Source organism: Dipodomys ordii, unplaced genomic scaffold, assembly GCF_000151885.1.
Source record: "Dipodomys ordii isolate 6190 unplaced genomic scaffold, Dord_2.0 Scaffold37, whole genome shotgun sequence".
In the NCBI taxonomy this organism is placed as follows: domain Eukaryota; kingdom Metazoa; phylum Chordata; class Mammalia; order Rodentia; family Heteromyidae; genus Dipodomys; species Dipodomys ordii.
Window position 1 is genome coordinate 3,975,350 of NW_012267253.1, and position 17,107 is coordinate 3,992,456.

At 50.5% G+C, this 17,107-nt stretch overlaps 1 protein-coding gene across 1 annotated transcript; it reads right to left on the reverse strand.

Moving 5' to 3' along the window:
• Positions 1-412: 412 nt before the first annotated feature.
• On the reverse strand, positions 413-13,295 carry Haao (3-hydroxyanthranilate 3,4-dioxygenase). The gene is made up of 11 exons (XM_013018022.1): positions 13,277-13,295; positions 12,369-12,525; positions 10,088-10,166; positions 5,876-5,959; positions 5,516-5,622; positions 2,994-3,083; positions 2,667-2,710; positions 2,262-2,407; positions 1,082-1,150; positions 850-932; positions 413-746 (listed from the first exon to the last, which is right to left on the reverse strand). The coding sequence occupies exons 2-11, from the start codon at positions 12,446-12,448 to the stop codon at positions 668-670; spliced, it is 861 nt and encodes a 286-aa protein (XP_012873476.1). The 5' UTR covers positions 12,449-12,525; positions 13,277-13,295; the 3' UTR covers positions 413-667.
• Between the last annotated feature and the right edge of the window lie 3,812 nt (positions 13,296-17,107).

Here is a 17,107-nt window from a genome sequence, read left to right on the forward strand (position 1 = left end):
CTTTTTGCTAGTTAATTGGAGATTCTGCCCAGGCTGGCTTTGAACTGTGATCCTCAGATCTCGGCCTCCTGACTAAACTAGTGTTACAGGCATGAGCTACCAGTGCCTGACTTTCTATGCTCTCTGTACTTAGCTGGTGCAAAGCATAGAAAGTGCTAACTACTAAGTCCTTCTGTTACTGATAAACTTAACAGAAGTTACTTCTTTAAAGTTACATAAAACAAATAGGAACAGAGAAAGAGGCAGGTAGATGCCTTTAGCCATGCACCTAGGACGAGACTTGAGTTCTGGATGGATCAGGGAACACAGGAATGCCTACCCACAGGTCACCCCAGCACCCCCGACATAACACATCACAGGGCCAAAGGACCAGCTTCCTAGACAGCTTGTGTTTGGAGCCATTGGCGCTTGTTCATCAGAAAGCTTTTATTGAGGGCCTTCTTGATGACAAGCAGGTGCGCCTTGTGGGGGACCGAGCTGGATGGCACACCACCCGACAAATGACATGAGCCCATGCCAGTTAGAGAAGGGAGATGACTGGCACCCCTGGAGCCTGGCATGGGGTACACTAAGGTGCTCCGTCACTATACAGAGAAACAGTGGGACTGGGAGAGTTGTTTGACAAGGAGCAACCCGCCATGGCCGCTTTGGTCTCACAGCAAGATGATCACCCCAGGGGCCTTTTGCGGGCAGGGTCCTGAGTCACAGACAGGGCCACAGAGCCTGGTGCTCGCTCCCAAACATATCTGTGGAAACACAGGTGGGCAGGGGCAGGCAAGGAGGGACGCTGAGGAGTCCCGGAAAAGAAGGGCAGTCCCCCAACTGGGGGAAGTCCTCCCATGTACTTACGAGCTCCTCTCTGGCACCAGGACACTGTCATCAGGACCCATCTGTAGGTGCTGTCCCCCCAGAGTCACCACCGAGGAGCCCTCCTGGGAAAGGAAAGCAGGAGAATTAAGTGGAGGGTGCCCAGCCCCCACACTGCCTGCTTGTCCTTGAGTCCACCTCGCACGGAAGCCCACGAGCAGTCAGATCCCCCTGGGCAGGAGGTAGTGCCACCCTTTCTCCAGGCCCCACTTGCCAGCTGCCACAGCCACATGTCCACATCCTGTTCCAGGCCTTGGCTGCTGCCTTGCCCATGGGCGATTACCTGTTGGGAGAAGAAACAACTCCCAGTGTCCCCGCATTGCTCATAAGCCTACACAAGCTCTGGGTGTCCCCGGAATGGAGAAGCAGGCCAAGCTTATACCCAGTTAGCCTCCCTCCCTGGGCTCACTACTTCTAGCCACCGGGGCCAGGCCAGCAGCAAGTCATAAAGCACAAGGGAATACTAGCCTCCTGCGGGCCTCTGCTCCCCTGCCCTGTCCCCTCGATGTGCAGGGAGACTTTCAGAAACACCACGCTACCTCTCACGCAGCACTTGGGTGAAGGCCCACTCTCTCTAGGACAGGTGCTTCCACTCGGCCCTGTTCAGCCAACCCCCACCAGCATCAGGCCCAGCTGGCTGCCCCACAGTCACCCCACCTTCCTCACCAACCTCAGCTGCAGGATGTGGCAGGCTGTCTCAGATCTCCACACCTCCAACTCTTCTTGTCTCTTCTCCCTCGCCTCACATGTTCTAGCTCCCTTTCTTCCTTTTGCAACCCCCTGTACTAGCTTTAAAATTCTCCTTGCACATCACCTCCTTCAGGAAGCCTTCCTGGACTTCCCTCCCTGCTAAGTATCCTCTGTGATCCTCCCGTGGCTTTCTGCAGCTTGTTAGCAAATAACATATCACATGACTCTGACAATTGTGGATTAACTTGTCTGCCTCCTTGGCCAGACCATCCATTCTGGGAGACAGATTGTCCTGCTCCTGCCAAAGTCTGAGACAATGAGCAGTCAAATGTTGAGTGAAAGGTCAGCTTGTTCCAGGCTCTCCACAATGCCATCTAACCCCCTCCTCAAAACGCTGCCTTCCTTTCCAGCTTCCAGGCTGCAACCAGAAGCTCAAGGGTTTCTAGTGAGGGGTAAATGACAGAAACAGGGGGAGCTGCCAGTGATGGGTGTCTTGCTATTCTGAGAGCAAAGAAAGATTGCTTGGGACCATGAATCCTCCACAGACGTCTGGTCACAGTGAAACCATTATCCTCTGAGGTGGGGAGGGGACAGGAAGGCCTATGCTCATGTGCACACCTCTGATAAGTGTGTGTGATATGAAATCAGTTCCCAATTCTCATGATTGATTGGTGGACACCCTGGGCAGTCCAGGGCTACATTACCTGTGTCTCATAGTTGTCCCCAAACAGGCTAAGAGATGTGCCTGCCTGAAGCTGCTGGTGGTGGACATCCAGCCAGGCCTTCAACGACATGGGCTTCATGATAGATCGTGTGCTCAGTGGGAACGGTGGCTCCTTTAGCAGCTGGTCTGCACTTTCAGTATGGCTATGGTCAGTGTTCCCCAGGCTCAGTCCAGCCAGCCCCAGCAACCCCAGAATCCAGGGATCCCAACTCCCAATAGCAGGAATGGACTCCAGGTCTAGCTGGGTGGCCCGTCATGTGGGGTGCTGGTTGGTACCAACTTCCCTGTACCTTGAGTACTGGGCAGAGTACTCAGGAATCCATCCCATGTGGGATGAGAGGGCAGGAGGGAAAGAAGGAAGGAGGGAGAGGGAAGGGTGGCTCACCAGGGATGGGCTTTCCTGTTCTATACTGCTCAGAGCTGAAGAATCTGCAGGGACAGCCGGGGAGAAGAAAAATGGTGGCACTGCCACTTGAGAGGCCAGTAGATATACACACTGGACACTGGCAGGTGCAGAGTCCCCACACACTTGTGGGGCCCTCGCACAGCCTGTCTGTCCATCACTCTTTCCCTCACCACCCTGTGGATCAGCCCCTGTGCCTTCATCCGAGGGGACGCTTTCTCCTAATTCCCAGCTGTGATGGATCGAGGCCAGCAGGTGCTGACGTGGAGTCCCAGGACAGCAAAGGGCAGGCCCGGGGGGGGGGCTCACTCTTGGATGATGGGGGCCAACTGTGTGCCGAGGTTTGAACAGTAGAACCACTTCTCAAACAGGATATCCACGGTGTCCCCCACGTAGTACCTGCCAAGTCAAAGGTCAAGGGATTCCAGATCCCTATATAAACAGCAAGACAGGCTTAGAGAGCATCTAATCCAAGTGTGTTCATTTTTCCCAAAAGGAAGCTGAGGCTGAGCCTGAATCCAGGGTCAGCCGCTAAGTGTTCTGCCTGGCTAGGGAGCTGTGTCACAGAAACATCAGTGGTCAGCTGAGGACACAGGTCCATCATAGGGGATCTATAGTTATAGCAGTAGTCATGGCTGCTTTGGTGAGCGAGAAGAAAGCTCTAGATTTCTTCTCCAGAGTAGACCCCTGTGCACGCATGCACAGCCTTCAGTTCCCCCCTGCAGACACCCAAGACCCTGCCTGGGCAGTGAGCCTTGCCACTGGCTTGAAGGAGCCTGCAGGCAGGGCTGAGCCTCAAGTCCCTGTGCATGAAGCACAAGGCAGATGCCAGAAGCAGCTGTCACGCAAACATCTAGTCCCCTAGCCCAGCTCTGGGCCAGGCCAGCTCCGTCTGCTCTTCAACTCCTACTGAAACAGAGGAGTACAGCGCTGAGGGCATGGGTTTACAGACACCCAGTGCACCTCCCCACCTAGCACTTGAATTCCTGCCCTGGGATGAAGCTGGCCATCAGAAAACTTCATAACAGGACTTCAGTGTCCTCTAGGAATCGCCTTTGGAGTGGCATTTTAATGTTGAGTCCCTGGTTTTTATTAAAGGTCAAAAGCAGCCAGATGAAATCCCTTATTGAATTTGCTGTAAAATGTTATTGAGGATACCCATAACTCACTTAAGACTCCTCTATAAATACCCCCTGGAGAAGCTCCTTTTAGAATTTAAAGTCAGATATGCCTGTACAATATACCATAGGCAGCCATTAGCATTGTGATTTTGAAAAGATTTAATAGTCTGAGAAATACTTATGAGCTTTTGAAGGAAGCAAAGCAGAACGGAAACCCACTCATGCAATACGACTCAGGGTTGTCAGGTTCAGTATGCAGAGCGGCCAGGAAGATAGAAATCTAAGTTCTGCTTGAGGTTTTACTGAGGGGAGGAGTTGCCAAAAAACATTGTCCCCTTTTTATTATTGTTTACTTTCTTGAAAGGAATAAGACAATTAAATTCATGTACCATAAAATGCACCATTTTAGTGGCAGGTAATTTTTGTTGAATTGGGACTTGAACTCAGGGACTTGGACTCTTGCTTTTTCCACTCAACTGGTGCTCTATCATTTTAGCCATGCCTCTACTTAGTTTTGTTTTGTTTTTTTAAACTGGTTATTTGGAGATAAGAGTTTCACAGATTTGTCTGCCAGGGCTGGCTCCAAACTGTAATCCTCAGATCCCAGCTTCCTGAGTAACTAAGTTTATAGGTACAAGCCACTGGAGCCCAGTCTGAATATTTTTAATTTGTTCATTTTGCATTCTTGTATGTTTCTAGATTTTGAGAGAAATACATAAGACTTTGGTTAAAAAATTAAAAAAAAAGTATTTCAAAATGTCCAGTATAAGCTGGACATGATTGTATATGCCTCCTGTAATCCCAGCAATTGGAAGGCTAAGACTTGGACTACAGAGCAAGATCCTGTCTCAGAGTCACCAAACCAAACCAAACCAAAGCCAGTAAAGATGTGGGCCAGAGAGTTCTTATTCCAAAAGCTTGGGGAGAAATTTAAATCTCCTTACTTTAAAAAATAAATTCAAAGTGCAGTTTAGGTCTTCAGGAAAATCTTTGGTCTGACTTACAAGGGACATTCAGAGGTTAACTATCCAGCAGCTGGTCAGACCCAAAAGGAAGTGGGAGGTGGACTCAGTGTCCCTGGCTCAGCTTGTTCTTCTCCTGTGCGGTGGTGCTGACACCCACTCGACTCAGCTGTCCTGACCCTGACTTTATTTCTCTAGAATGCTGGATCTAGCCAGCAGTTAAGCCCCAGCATAATAATGACCTTCCCCATACCCAGTTTCTCCTTGGGTAAAGTAGGACTGGGAACAAGAGCTATACCAAGCATCAGCAGCAATATCACTGAATAAATACACACGGAGTCCCTGCCTGGGGCCCAGCCTGGAGCCTGTGCCATCCAGGTGTTCCAGCTTGTGGACTGACCTGGGGTAGAGACTACACCCTGAAGGTGCAAGGCTGCTCAGGGCAGAAGTGTTTGGGCTGACTTGGGATCCCTCTCAACTCCCCTCCTTTCCCCTCTGCTTCCCTCCCCTCCAGCCAGAAGGCCCAGCTGGACAGGTTCTCAAGCAGCCAGAGAGAATCCTCTTTCCCCTCCACACATATCATTGAACCCAGTCAACCCTGCACTGTCAGCAAATCCAGCATCTCTATCACCTCCTACTGTCAAGCCCTGAACTTACTTGCTGGCCAGGATGTGCTGCAGTTTGAGTTGTAGCCCTCTGCTGCTAGCCCTCTGTCTACTAGCCTTCTTGGACAGGAATGTAAGTTTACCTGAGCCCATCAAGCTCGGATCCCAGCCGCCTCCGCTCAATCACCAGCCCCATGGTGTTGGCAAACCTCTGCGGGGAGTGAGGCACCCTGGCAGGCAGGAGGAATATCTGCAGGGGTGGAGACCAAATGCCCAGCAAGTCTGTGATCCTTCCTAGGGCTCTCAGTGCCCTCCACAGAGTTCCTGTCCATGCCAGCCCCATTCTTTGCTCAGAATCTACCCAGACAGCCAGAGGGAACAATGTGGGCTGTGCTCAGGATAGAGCAAGGAGGAAGGATGGGGCAGGGACAGATCAGGCAGGGAAGAGGGCAGGATGAGTGGCTAGAGCCCTTTGTCTCCCTGCCCTTCACGGTCTACCTTACCTCTCCCTGCCGAATGGTCACATCCCGATGTTTCCCTTGCTCCAGGACCCGGAGAACCATATCTCCCTCCAGTTGGTAAAACACCTGCAGAATAATGAAGAAGCTGGCTCCCTCTTCCCGGTGCTTGGCTAGGGCTCAGGGCCGAGTTCTAACCAGGCAAGCAGAACTTTCCCTTGGAGTTAATTATGAACAACTCCATCACTCCTGCACTGACTAATATCTCTTGGCCCAGGTCACCCAGATAGATCACAGACAGTAAGGCTGGGAACACAAAGAAATAAAGTCTCAAGAACAGAGGCCGGGATCAGGGCATGCAGGATGCAAAGGCACGCAGCTGGCCAGCAGGTAGGAGTCCGGGTGAGAGGCTGGCTGGAGAATTCAGGGGCAGTCAGCTAAGAACCCACCATTCATTGTGGGCCAGGGCACTTTCCATACACACTGATAGAAATCTTTACAACTACCCCCAAAGGCATCATTAGCTCTGTTCTGCGGAACAGAAAAAGAAGAACTTTGGAGATTCAGAGCTGTGTGTGGCTCTGGGTTAGCTCCTCTGGCCCGTGAGAAGCCCAGACATGGGTTTGTAGAAGTAGAAGCCTGGGACTGGGCAGGGGCAGTGCTCTCTCCAGGGAATGCTTGCATTTTTCCAAGTCCATCCTGAGCCTCAATATGTTTATTTCTCTCCAATGGTAACGTATTGCATGGGTGTTAAAAGCCCCAGCCAAGCCAAGCATAGCAGTTATACACTTGTCATTTCAGCACTCAGGAAGTAGGGCAGAAGGATTACAAGTTCAAGGCCAGCATGATACCTTTTAGAGAGATCTTGTCTAGCTATAAACATCAGAGGTTGTAGAAATCACAAAAATAATATTTATAACAATAGTAGAAGTAGTATAAATATCTGAAGGTGGATTAGAAGTATAGACATTTGTAGCTAATAAAACTATGGAATATTTTCCCCCATACCAGTATTAAAGCTTGAACTCTCACCCTCACTTGGCATTTTCACTCAAGGCTGACTTTTTCACTTGAGACATACCTCCTCTCCTGGCTTTTTGTGTGCTAGTTAATTGGAGATAAGAGTCTCACAGATTTTTCTGCCCTGGCTAGTTTCAAACCGTGATCCTCAGATCTGAACCTCCAGAGCAGCTTGGATTACAGGCCTGAGCCATCAGTTCCCAGCTTAGAACAATGTCTTTCAATAACAATAAAAATGGCTGAATGAGCCAGGCTTTGGTGGCTCATGCCAATAATCCTAGCTACTCAGGAGACTGAGATTTTAGGATTGTAGTTTGAAGCCAGCCTGGGTAGGAAAGTCCATGAGACTCTTATCTCCAATAAACTGCTCAGAAAAGGCCAGAAGTATCTCAGTGGCTCAAGTGATAGAACACTAGCCTTGAGCAAAAAGCTCAGGGACAGCGTCCAGGCCTAGAATTCAAGGCCCAAGACAGGCCAAAAATAATGCCAGAATGAACAATACTAAAGTTATGATATTTTGGCTGAACGTGTAGGTCAAGTGGTTGAGTACTTGCCTAGCAAGCTTGAAGCCGTATCTCAAAGTTACAATGTTAAGAAAACATTCAAAACTATGTACATTGGGATTCTATTCCAATGGCATTTGTTCTAATACATATATATATATATATATATATATATATATATATATATCTCACAACCATTAGTGCTTATGGGGTTTCCTGAGCAGAAGGATTATGGACAAGGTAAGCATTTTTCTTTCTATGTCTCACATTTCCTACAATGAACAGTAGTTACTTTCATTACTTAAAAAAAAAAAACTTGTGGGGCTAAAAGTGTAGTTCAATGGTAGGTGCCTGCCTGAAGACTTGAGTTGGATTTCTAGCCCGGGAGACAAACCAAACAACCCATAAACATTACTTAACACAAACAAGTAGTGCTTATGAATTGTTCCTTATAGAGAAGAATTCAGCATGTCTCTCCCTACCCCTGCCCCAACTCAAGCTGGAAGAAAAACCTGTGTGTGTGTGTGTTGTGTGTGTGTGTGTGTATGTGTGTGTGTGTGTGTGTAGGGGGGAGTGGAGTGCTTTTCCTATGTATCTTAGGTCTTTTCATGGTACAGGAGGGAAGGAAGGATCACTGAATTCTAGGGGAGGGGGCTGTAGCCCTCCATACATCAGGGAAAGTTAGAAGAAGTCTGGAGTGAAGTCTGAGCCAGGTACAAGGTGTTAGCCATTGCAAAAACACGTAAGTACTTTTCCTGTATTGTCCCCTCTCCGGTAACTTCCCTGTGAGCAGACAGCTCACAGAGAGCAGAAAATCCTGAACAGCCAGGAGCAATCCAAAAGGAATTATTCTCACTAGGAAGCAAATGATGTTTGGGACCTGGGGCCAGCTGAAAGATTAAGTGTACCGGCTCAGGGAGATATTAAATTGAGTTCAGCTTCCATGACCTGGAAAGCCCTCACAGGCAAGGTGAGCTGGAGAGAGATGAGGTGCAGAGAACCTACACCTGTTAAGCATCTGCTCCGTACAACTGAATCCTTCCAGGGCCATCATCCCTGTGCTGCAAGCCTTAGAGAAGACACTAGACAAAGGCTCACCTGCCTCCCAGCTGGGCTCCCTCACACCCCCCTGCCCCCAGGGGAAGGAATGGGGGAAGTAGAGACTCAGTAGTGGGTGGTATTGAGTACAGTTGGCACAGAGTTGAGCTCAAACTAGGAGAAAATAATGGCTCCGTCAGTAGAGATGTGAATCAAACCTGGGTCTGAGGAACTGGCGTAGGTGCTAGCTGGCTAACAACAGGCAGGGACAGAGAAGATGCTGAACATCTGTCCTGAGGCTGACACCAAACCCTGCCCTCAGAACCAAGGGGTAGCGACAAGCTTTCACAAACCCACGTCCAGCCAGACTCCTCAGACACTCAGAGTGTCCCTCTGGAGTGACAAGCCAAACTGAGCCCAAGCAAGGGCTGGCCTGGCCCTCATGGACACCCATCCACCTTTGAAGGTGGGCATGGGGCAGCAGGGGTAGGGGTAAGAGGGAAAGGAAGGAGAGAGGCTAGGGGACAAAAGGGGAGGATGCCAACATCAGGCCTGACTGAGGTGAGCTGGACAGCCCCATTGTACCTCCCTCACATGGCCAGTCAGATCTGACTCCACCAACTTGCTGTCATTTTGGATTTTCTTGGCAATTTTTCCACAAAGGAAAACAGTCTCGGGAAGGTGTGTTGGGAGAGGGGCAGAGCCTGTGAAGGTAGATGGAGTAAGGGGGTGGGGTTGGCAATTCTGCTCAGTCAAGGCTTCCTGGGGCCCGCCTGCGGCTCCATGGCTCCCTCTGCTGGCTGGCAGAGGCTCTCAGCCCACATACTAGGGAATGCTGGGGAAGGCTCACTGCCTGAGATTCTCCAGCCTGCAGCTGCGGGGCTGTGCCAGCAGTGAGGGTGGAGGCTATGACTGCAGTGGGTTTTGTGCCTCAAACTCTAGCATCAGGACTCCTTCCAGAGGATGGGAGCTCCAGACTGATCCGTTTCTAGAGACTAGAGAAGGCACCTGCCCATGTCTATTAGTCCTTCCCTCTTAAATTTTACTTCTGCTTGTGTACTTGGAGTAGGTAGTAGAGAAGCCTAGTTCAAAATTAAAGTACAAAAGGGTAGTCAGTGTCCATTCCCCCTGCCACACAACCCGCAGCTACTGATGTGCCTTACACCCCTCCCAGATGGCCACGCCTCAGATACTGACTCCTCATACCCCCTCCCCATCGCTCTCCCGCCCACCCACCACCTTCCTTCCCAGCCCCTCATCACTGGGCATTGCTGAGCTTGGCTCCTATCTGTAGGAGGGAAAGATGGCTCCTTGTATCAGAAAGGGAGACCTAGGATCCCTCAGCACTTGGGGCTCGTTTTGGAAGCCAGTTGTGTGCATTCAGCTTTGTTGGGGGGAGGGGGAGGATTAGGGTCCCAGCCCTGGAACAGGAAGAACCTTCTGTCCCCCAGACAGATGCACCACAGGAAGAGACTGTACTCCCAGGGGCTCCCCCAAACTTCCCTGGCTCAGCTCTGAGCATGGGGCTGTCAAAGAGGTCCCTGCAGGCCCCCCCCCACACCCAACCTTAAGGCAGCAGCCTTCCCTCCCCAGGCAGGCATAGGTCCCCTCTCCAGTCCACATGCTCTGGCCTGGCTCAGGAAGTGTCTGCTCCCCCAGGAGGGGGGTCCTCTGAGGTGGGGCGATCAAAGCCTACCTCCTCACCCTCCTCGATATGATAATCCTTCCTGATGTTGGGGCCGCCGACGAACATGATCTTGAGCTGCTCCTGGTGCCTGTGATAGAGGAAAATGAAGGCAAACTGCATGAGCTGCTGAGAGGGAGGAGGGACCCTAGGGGTTCTTGTAGGGGCTTGGTGCACCTGAGAGAAAAGCAGGCCCCTGCTCCTTCGCTCAGCCCTCGTTTGCCATGGACATCTAAGTGTCTGTGTGTCACAGTTGTGTGTGAGCCCCTGTGTGTCTGCCTATATCCTCTGACCAGTAGCAGAACAGAGTTGCCATGGAGGCACTATTCATCACTGTGTTCAAGTTCTCTAGCTATAGGAAAGTGACTGGGAGCCCCTCAAGCTGTCTAATTAGGAGACCCCTCACTGGTTGGAGATATAGATCAAGGAATATGAGGTATAAGTTGAGAACATATGCAAAGGGTTTTATTGAGACGGGGTAATTTCTTTCCTGTTTCTTAAATTATATTTTTATTATCTTTAAGTAGTTGTACCAAGGGATTACCATAAAACAAATCAATTAATAAGCACAATGCATCGTGATTTATATCACCCCTTTCACCTTTCACCTATCCTTCCTGTCCCCTCAATTGTCTTAGTTTCAGAAGATGTGTATTGAATATTATGACTGCATTTTCCCCTCCCCCCTCTTCACTGGTAGAGACAGGGTCTCGTTATGTAGCTAGGCTGACCTCAAACTCAGAATCCTCCTACTTCAGCCTCCTAAGTGGTAAGATTATAAATGTATGCCCTGCAGGCCATACGGAAAGTTCTTGAACAAGTTCCCTGGAGAATTATTCCATTTCACCAGTCAGAATGCTTAAACTAGCTCATGTATCTCCTGGACTCAGAACCCTCCAGCAACTTTCTATTTCTCTCTGGGTGTGTCACAGGTCATACTGACTGGGCTTACTAGTGGGCCTGCCTTTGCCTCCATCCCTGGTTTGTTCAGATTTATTAGGTGCCCTTTCTCAGCTGAATTTCAGCTCCACGAGAAAAGGGCATTTTCCTCCATTTGTTTTCTGCTGTATCCAATGTCCAGATCACCTGGCAGATAGCAGGTGCCCAGCAAACACCTGCTGAGTAAGATGAGGACGCATATTTGTGGTCATTAATACCAGGGCACCACTGCAGGGCGAGGTAGGGGTCTGGAGGCAGGGCAGCCCAGGGCTGCAAGTGAGCAGGATAGAATACAAGGAGCAGCCATGAGCCATAAAGAGAAATAGGAAGAGTGAGAATGAGAGACAAGATGGGGATGAAGTTGGGGAGTGGGGAGAGGCAAAGCCAACCATGAAGCTGGGGTTTGGCAGTGGTAGAAGAGATGAGCTGGAAGCCTCACCTCACCTTTAGTCAGGTGGTATTATGCAGTGGCTAAAACTGTGCATGGACCTTGGGGTCAGATTCCCATGGGTTTGCTTCCTCCTCGCCTCCCCAGCCCCTCAGTAACTCTGTGACATTGGAAAAGTTACTTATTAAATCCCATCTTCCTGGGCTGCTGTGCGAAGTCAAAGCAGTGACGCCAAGGCCCTTGGCAGCATCTCTGCCTGTTTAACTATTAATGACCAGGGCTGTCTGGATGCCACCCCACCGGAGATGACTCGCAGGAGCACAAATGTGGGCAAGGCCTGGATCTGGGGACACTGAGGGAAGGGGAGGGAAGCCATAGTGGACAGGTCTGCTCTGTGTGCTGCAGGCAGTAGCCTAGGAGGGATGGTGTGTGTGTGTGTGTGTGTGTGTGTGTGTGTGTGTGTGTGTGTACAGGCAAAAAGGGGCTGTGGGAATGGTAATAAATCAAGATCCCCCAAAAGAGGGGCTGCTCAGCTCCCATGCTTTGTCAAGTTTGGGCGATGTCCTTCAGTGGGCCAGACCTAGGCGCAACTTTGTATGATTCTGGGGCATCCATAACCACACTCCCTACATTTTTAACTTTTCCCAAAGTGCATGGAAACCACGGGAGGCTGGAGAAGAGGGTCCCAGTCCTGGGCGGAGGGGTGCACCCTGCCACCCCACAGACGCAGAGACACAAGGCAGAGACACCAGAAAGAGGAAGAGAGGGAGGAGGCCGTGGAACTCAAACTGCGTATACCCCCGCCCCCACCTCCCCACTGGCCTCCCAAGGCGCCCCAAAACCAACAGCCCACCCCCCCCCCCGCCCACCCTCACCCTCGCCCACCCCAGCCTCTCCCTTGCAGGCACCTCCCGTGGAGCTGATGGAGAAGGAGGAGGGAGGACGGAGGCCCCTGCTGGGACTCACATGAGCTTGTTGCAGACCGGGGGCTGGAAGGAAGCCCGGTTCTCTTCCACCCAGCTCTTCACTCGCACGCAGCGCTCCATGGCCACAGCTCCCGGGGGCGACCCAGGTCCTTCCCACCTGGTCTCAGCGACAGCTCTGCCGGGAGGCCTTGTAGTTCCTGCACCCCAGAGGTCAAAGGGCGGAGCAATCCCCAGTGTCCCCGTGGTGCCCCTCAGCCAACTGCCCTGAGCGCCGCCCTTTGCCCTTGCCCTGTGGAGAGTAGCTGGGGGCAGGGGGGGGCGCGCAGGCAGGAGCCCTCCCCGCCCCGTCCGGTTTCTCCACAGGGGAGTGATCAGCCCCCCAGCTTCTCTTCCCAACCCTGCCTAGGTCCTGGAGGTGCCCCCCCCCCGCTCGGAAGCGGGGAGCCTGCTGTTGGAACCCAGACTTTCCAGCCGGGCCCAGGACGTCCCCGGAGAGGTCTCCAAAACCAACCAACCAACCAACCAATGCGAAACTGCAAGGCGACGAAGCCTGCCGGCGGTTGGAAGGCCTAGAGTCTGAGCACAGGATGTTAACACGGCTTTTAGGGCTCGGTTTGCTCATCCGGAAAATGGGAAGCAACGCGCAGCCACCGAGGCCTGTGCGCCTGGGAGGGAGGGCAATCCAGCGGCCACGCGGGGCCCCGCGGGGCCCGGGGGGATGCCAGCACCCCGTGTCTGCACCAGGACCCCAGAGGGTGTCACTTGGCTGGCTCAGGAAGCTGAGATCCAGGGGACCGCGGTTCGGAGCCAGGCCAGCCAGAAACTCCATCTCCAAACAAGCCCTCCTCCTCAACCCCGCGCCTCACTGCTGCAACTCCCAGAGTTCGAGCCCCGCCAGGCAGGGGCTGAGCTACATGGCTAGCCCTTTCTGTGTCTCAGAGGTCCTACCCCTCGAGGGCGCGGGGTGCTGGGCGTGGAGTGGACTGGCGCTGGAAGAGGTGGTCAGCTTTGTCCTTGGCACACACCTGCGCCTGCGCAGGGGGAGAGAAGGTGCCACGGCCCCACGCATCTGAGAAGGGGGGCGTGGGGAAGTAAGAGACGGGGAAGGAAGATGACTCCTGCCTCTGACCTCAGACTGCGGCCGGCAGAACTGAAATGGCAGCCCCTCTGGGCCCGTGCGCCGTGCGTGCACCCGCCGCGCCCCTGCCCTGCACCTGGCCTGCGGCCTGCCTGGCTTCGCGGCTGCTTTTCTTGCTTTTCAGACATAAAGACTCCCTCGGTGCTAGGGAAAGCCAGACAGAGAAGAAGCAGGAGTCCCACCCACCCGACTGGCCCCACGGCCCCCTCTCCCTCCTCTTTTAGTTATTTATTTAGTACATTTTAGCCGCGTGCTTATTTCTAGAATATTGCTTGGTATCCAAAGAATCCAAACCGCCTTCTTTATTTTTCTCATCTACAAGTGATCGGAGGAGATATCACTAGGCACCTCTGCTTGAGTGATGTTTGCTTTGGATGTCTGTAAAATGGAGGGGTGGGAGGGCGTGGGGTGGAGGAAGGACTGAATGAATCCACACAAAGGGGAAAGGGAAAAAAAAATCTTTCAAACCAATAGACGTTCTGTTACATGGTACAAAAGAAAGAATGATAGTTACCCTGTGCTTTAATTAAAGTGGTCATACAACGTGAAGAATTGAGGCCACAAGTAGAATCTTGGGGGGTCTAAATTATCTACATTAATCCTAAACACAGGCTAACCTACTGCTGTGTAATCACTGTCAAATACGCCCTCTGGTTGGTGCTTTGCAAATAAAACACCATGTCTAGTTGTTGGCTTAGTTGGCAAGCTTCCTAGCTCTGATTTTGGCCACTATCTGACTTAAGTGTCAGAAAACTGACAGTTCCCCTTTTATCCAAATGCTCTGGCGTTGATTAGTCACAGCCATCTGGAATCTTTCTAGACACTGACCATTGGTCTCTTGGAGTTTCTGACCTAACCTGCTCCCAGAAGCCACCTCTCTCCTCACAAGAGCTCACTGCAGAATCCAAAACAACAGAGCAAACAGCATCGATCTTGGGATCAGAGCCCGCCAGGCTGTTGCTTGCTTGCTGGGATCTTGCTTGGCATCACCCTTGGTGCAGCTGCCCAGTTTGTGGAAACAAAACGATGCTTCTATGTTCTGATGAACATAACTGGTGGTAACTGTCTGATCCTTCAGTCCTTTGATAGATTGAGTTAGTTTACTCTGATCCATCCCTTTCCCAGACTACCTCAGTCTGACTCTGTCTCTCTCCCCACCCCACCCCTCCCTTTTTTTTTTGCCAGTCCTGGGGCTTGAACTCAGAGCTTGGACACTGTCCCTGAGCTTCTATTGCTCAAGGTTAGCACTCTACCACTTGAGCCATAGTGCCACTTGCAGCTTTTTCTGTGTATGTGGTTCTGAGAAATCAAACTCAGAGCTTCATGCATGCCAGGCAAGCATTCTACCACTAAGCCACATTCCCAGCCCTCCCTTCCCTATCTTTTATCTAGCTCAGCATATATTTGAAAACAAATGCTCTATATGAACAAAAGTACTTGGTCTGCCAGGCACTGGTAGCTCACACGGTAATCCTAGCTACTCAGGAAGCTGAGATTGAGTATTCAGGTTCAAAGTCAGCCTGGGTAGACAAATCCAAAGACTCTTTAAAAAATTTTTTTAAAATTTTATTTCATTTAAGGGTGATGACAGAAGGGTTATAGTTATCTAAGTAAGGTGATGAGTATATTCCTTATTGAACATTGTTAGCCCTACCCTTGTTTTCTCCCACTCTCTCGCCCCCCCCAACTCTCCTTTTCCCCAAGTTGTAAAATTCATTTCCAACATAGTGTCTTGTGAATATCACTGTTGCAAAATTATGGAAAACTTCACCAATTTGCATATCATCCTTGCACAGGGCCATGCTAATCTTCTCTTTATAATTCCAATTTTAGTATATGTGCTGCTGAAGCGACACCCAAAGACTCTTATCTCCAATTAACCAGCAAAAAGCTGGAAGTGGAAGTGTGGTTTAAGTTGCAGAGTGCTAGCTTTGAGCAAAAAAGAAATGCAGAATCTCAAGGCCCTGAATTCAAACCCCAGTACTGGAACAAGTAAGCAAATACCACCACCAACAACAACAAAAGAGGGGGGACTCAATTATAATGCATTCTGTTGAATAGGAAAAAAACAACCAATTCAACTTCTCTTTCTGTAATCTCACATCACAGATGACTTAATGTGGAGATCACAACACTTTCCTGTACTGGTTTGCTAGAAAGGATTTTAAAAAAAAAATTATGTTTTTGTGCTGCTCCTGGGGCTTGAACTCAGAGTCTGGGTGCTGTCCCTGGGCTTTTTTTGTTGTTGTTGTTGGTCATGGGGCTTAAACTCTGGGCCTGAACATTGTCCCTCAGCAATTCAGTCAAAGCGAGCGCTCTTCCACTTGAGCCACAGCACCACTTCCGGTTTTCTGGTGGTTTATTGGAGATAAGAGTCTCATAGACTTTCCTGACCCAGCTGGCTTTGAATTGATATCCTCAAATCTCACCTCCTGAGTAGCTAGGATTACAGGCTTGAGCCACCAGTGCCCGGCTTGTTCCTGGGCTTTTATGCTAAAGGCTACTGCTCTACCACTTGAGCAACAGTTCCACTTCTGGCTGTGTGTGTGTGTGTGTGTGTGTGTGTGTGTGTGTGTGTGTGAGTGTGTGCATGCGCGCATGTGCATGTGGGGTTCTTTTCTTGCCTAGGTTGGCTTTAAATCATGATCTTTAGATCTCAGCCGCCTGAGTAGTTAGGATTACAAGATATAAGCCACAAGTGCCTGGTTGGAAAGAATATTCTAAAGGATACAAGCAAGCAGATGGAAAGACACACCGAGTAAGGTGAGAAAGGCCCTGAGCCTTGGAGCTTTTGTCAGGGTGAAACTGAGGTGTCCACTCTCCTAGAATGCGAAGGAGTTTTCCTCACTTTCCCACAAGCCCCCGCATCTCCAGCACCCTGTCTTTGGGGTTTCTATGGAGACTTCACTGCATATGCAAGACTGAAGCATAGAAAGCGAAGCAGAAATGACTGGACAGAAAGGTTTGGTCTAAGACTTTTCTGCCTCGACTGGTTCCAAATCAAGATCCTCCAGATTTCAGCCTCCTGCACCACCAGTATCCTATTAAGTTTTGTAAAAGTATTATCTGCTTCTATTGAAATTCTACACATTTCTATTATGCAAATATATTGTGCTAAGAAATATATTATGTAGTGGCTCATGCCTGTGAGCCACTACATAATATATTTCTTAGCACAATATATTTGGGAGGTGAATAGAAAGCAGGGGGATCTCAGTTCTAGACTTACCTAGACCAAAAAAAAAAAAACCAAACAACTGGGTGCAGTGGCAAGCCTATCATCTAAGCTATGAGGGTGTAAATCCCAGCTATGAAGGTTCAGGCCAGCCTGCACATAACCCTGACACCTTGTTCAAAAAATAAAAGCAGCAAAAAAAGATTAGGGATGTACCTCAAGTGGCAAAGTACTCGTATAGCAAGTGCAAGCACAAGGCTCCAAAAGCACTTTGTTTTTTGGTCGTGGGGCTTGAACTCTGGGCCTGGGCGCTGTCCCTCAGCTCTTCAGCTCAAGGCTAGAGCTCTACCACTTGAGCCACAGTACCACTTCCAGTTTTTTCTGCTTATGTGGTGTTGAGGAATCGAACCCAGGGCCTCATGCATGTAAGGCAAGCACTCTACCACTGAGCCACCTTCCCAGCCTT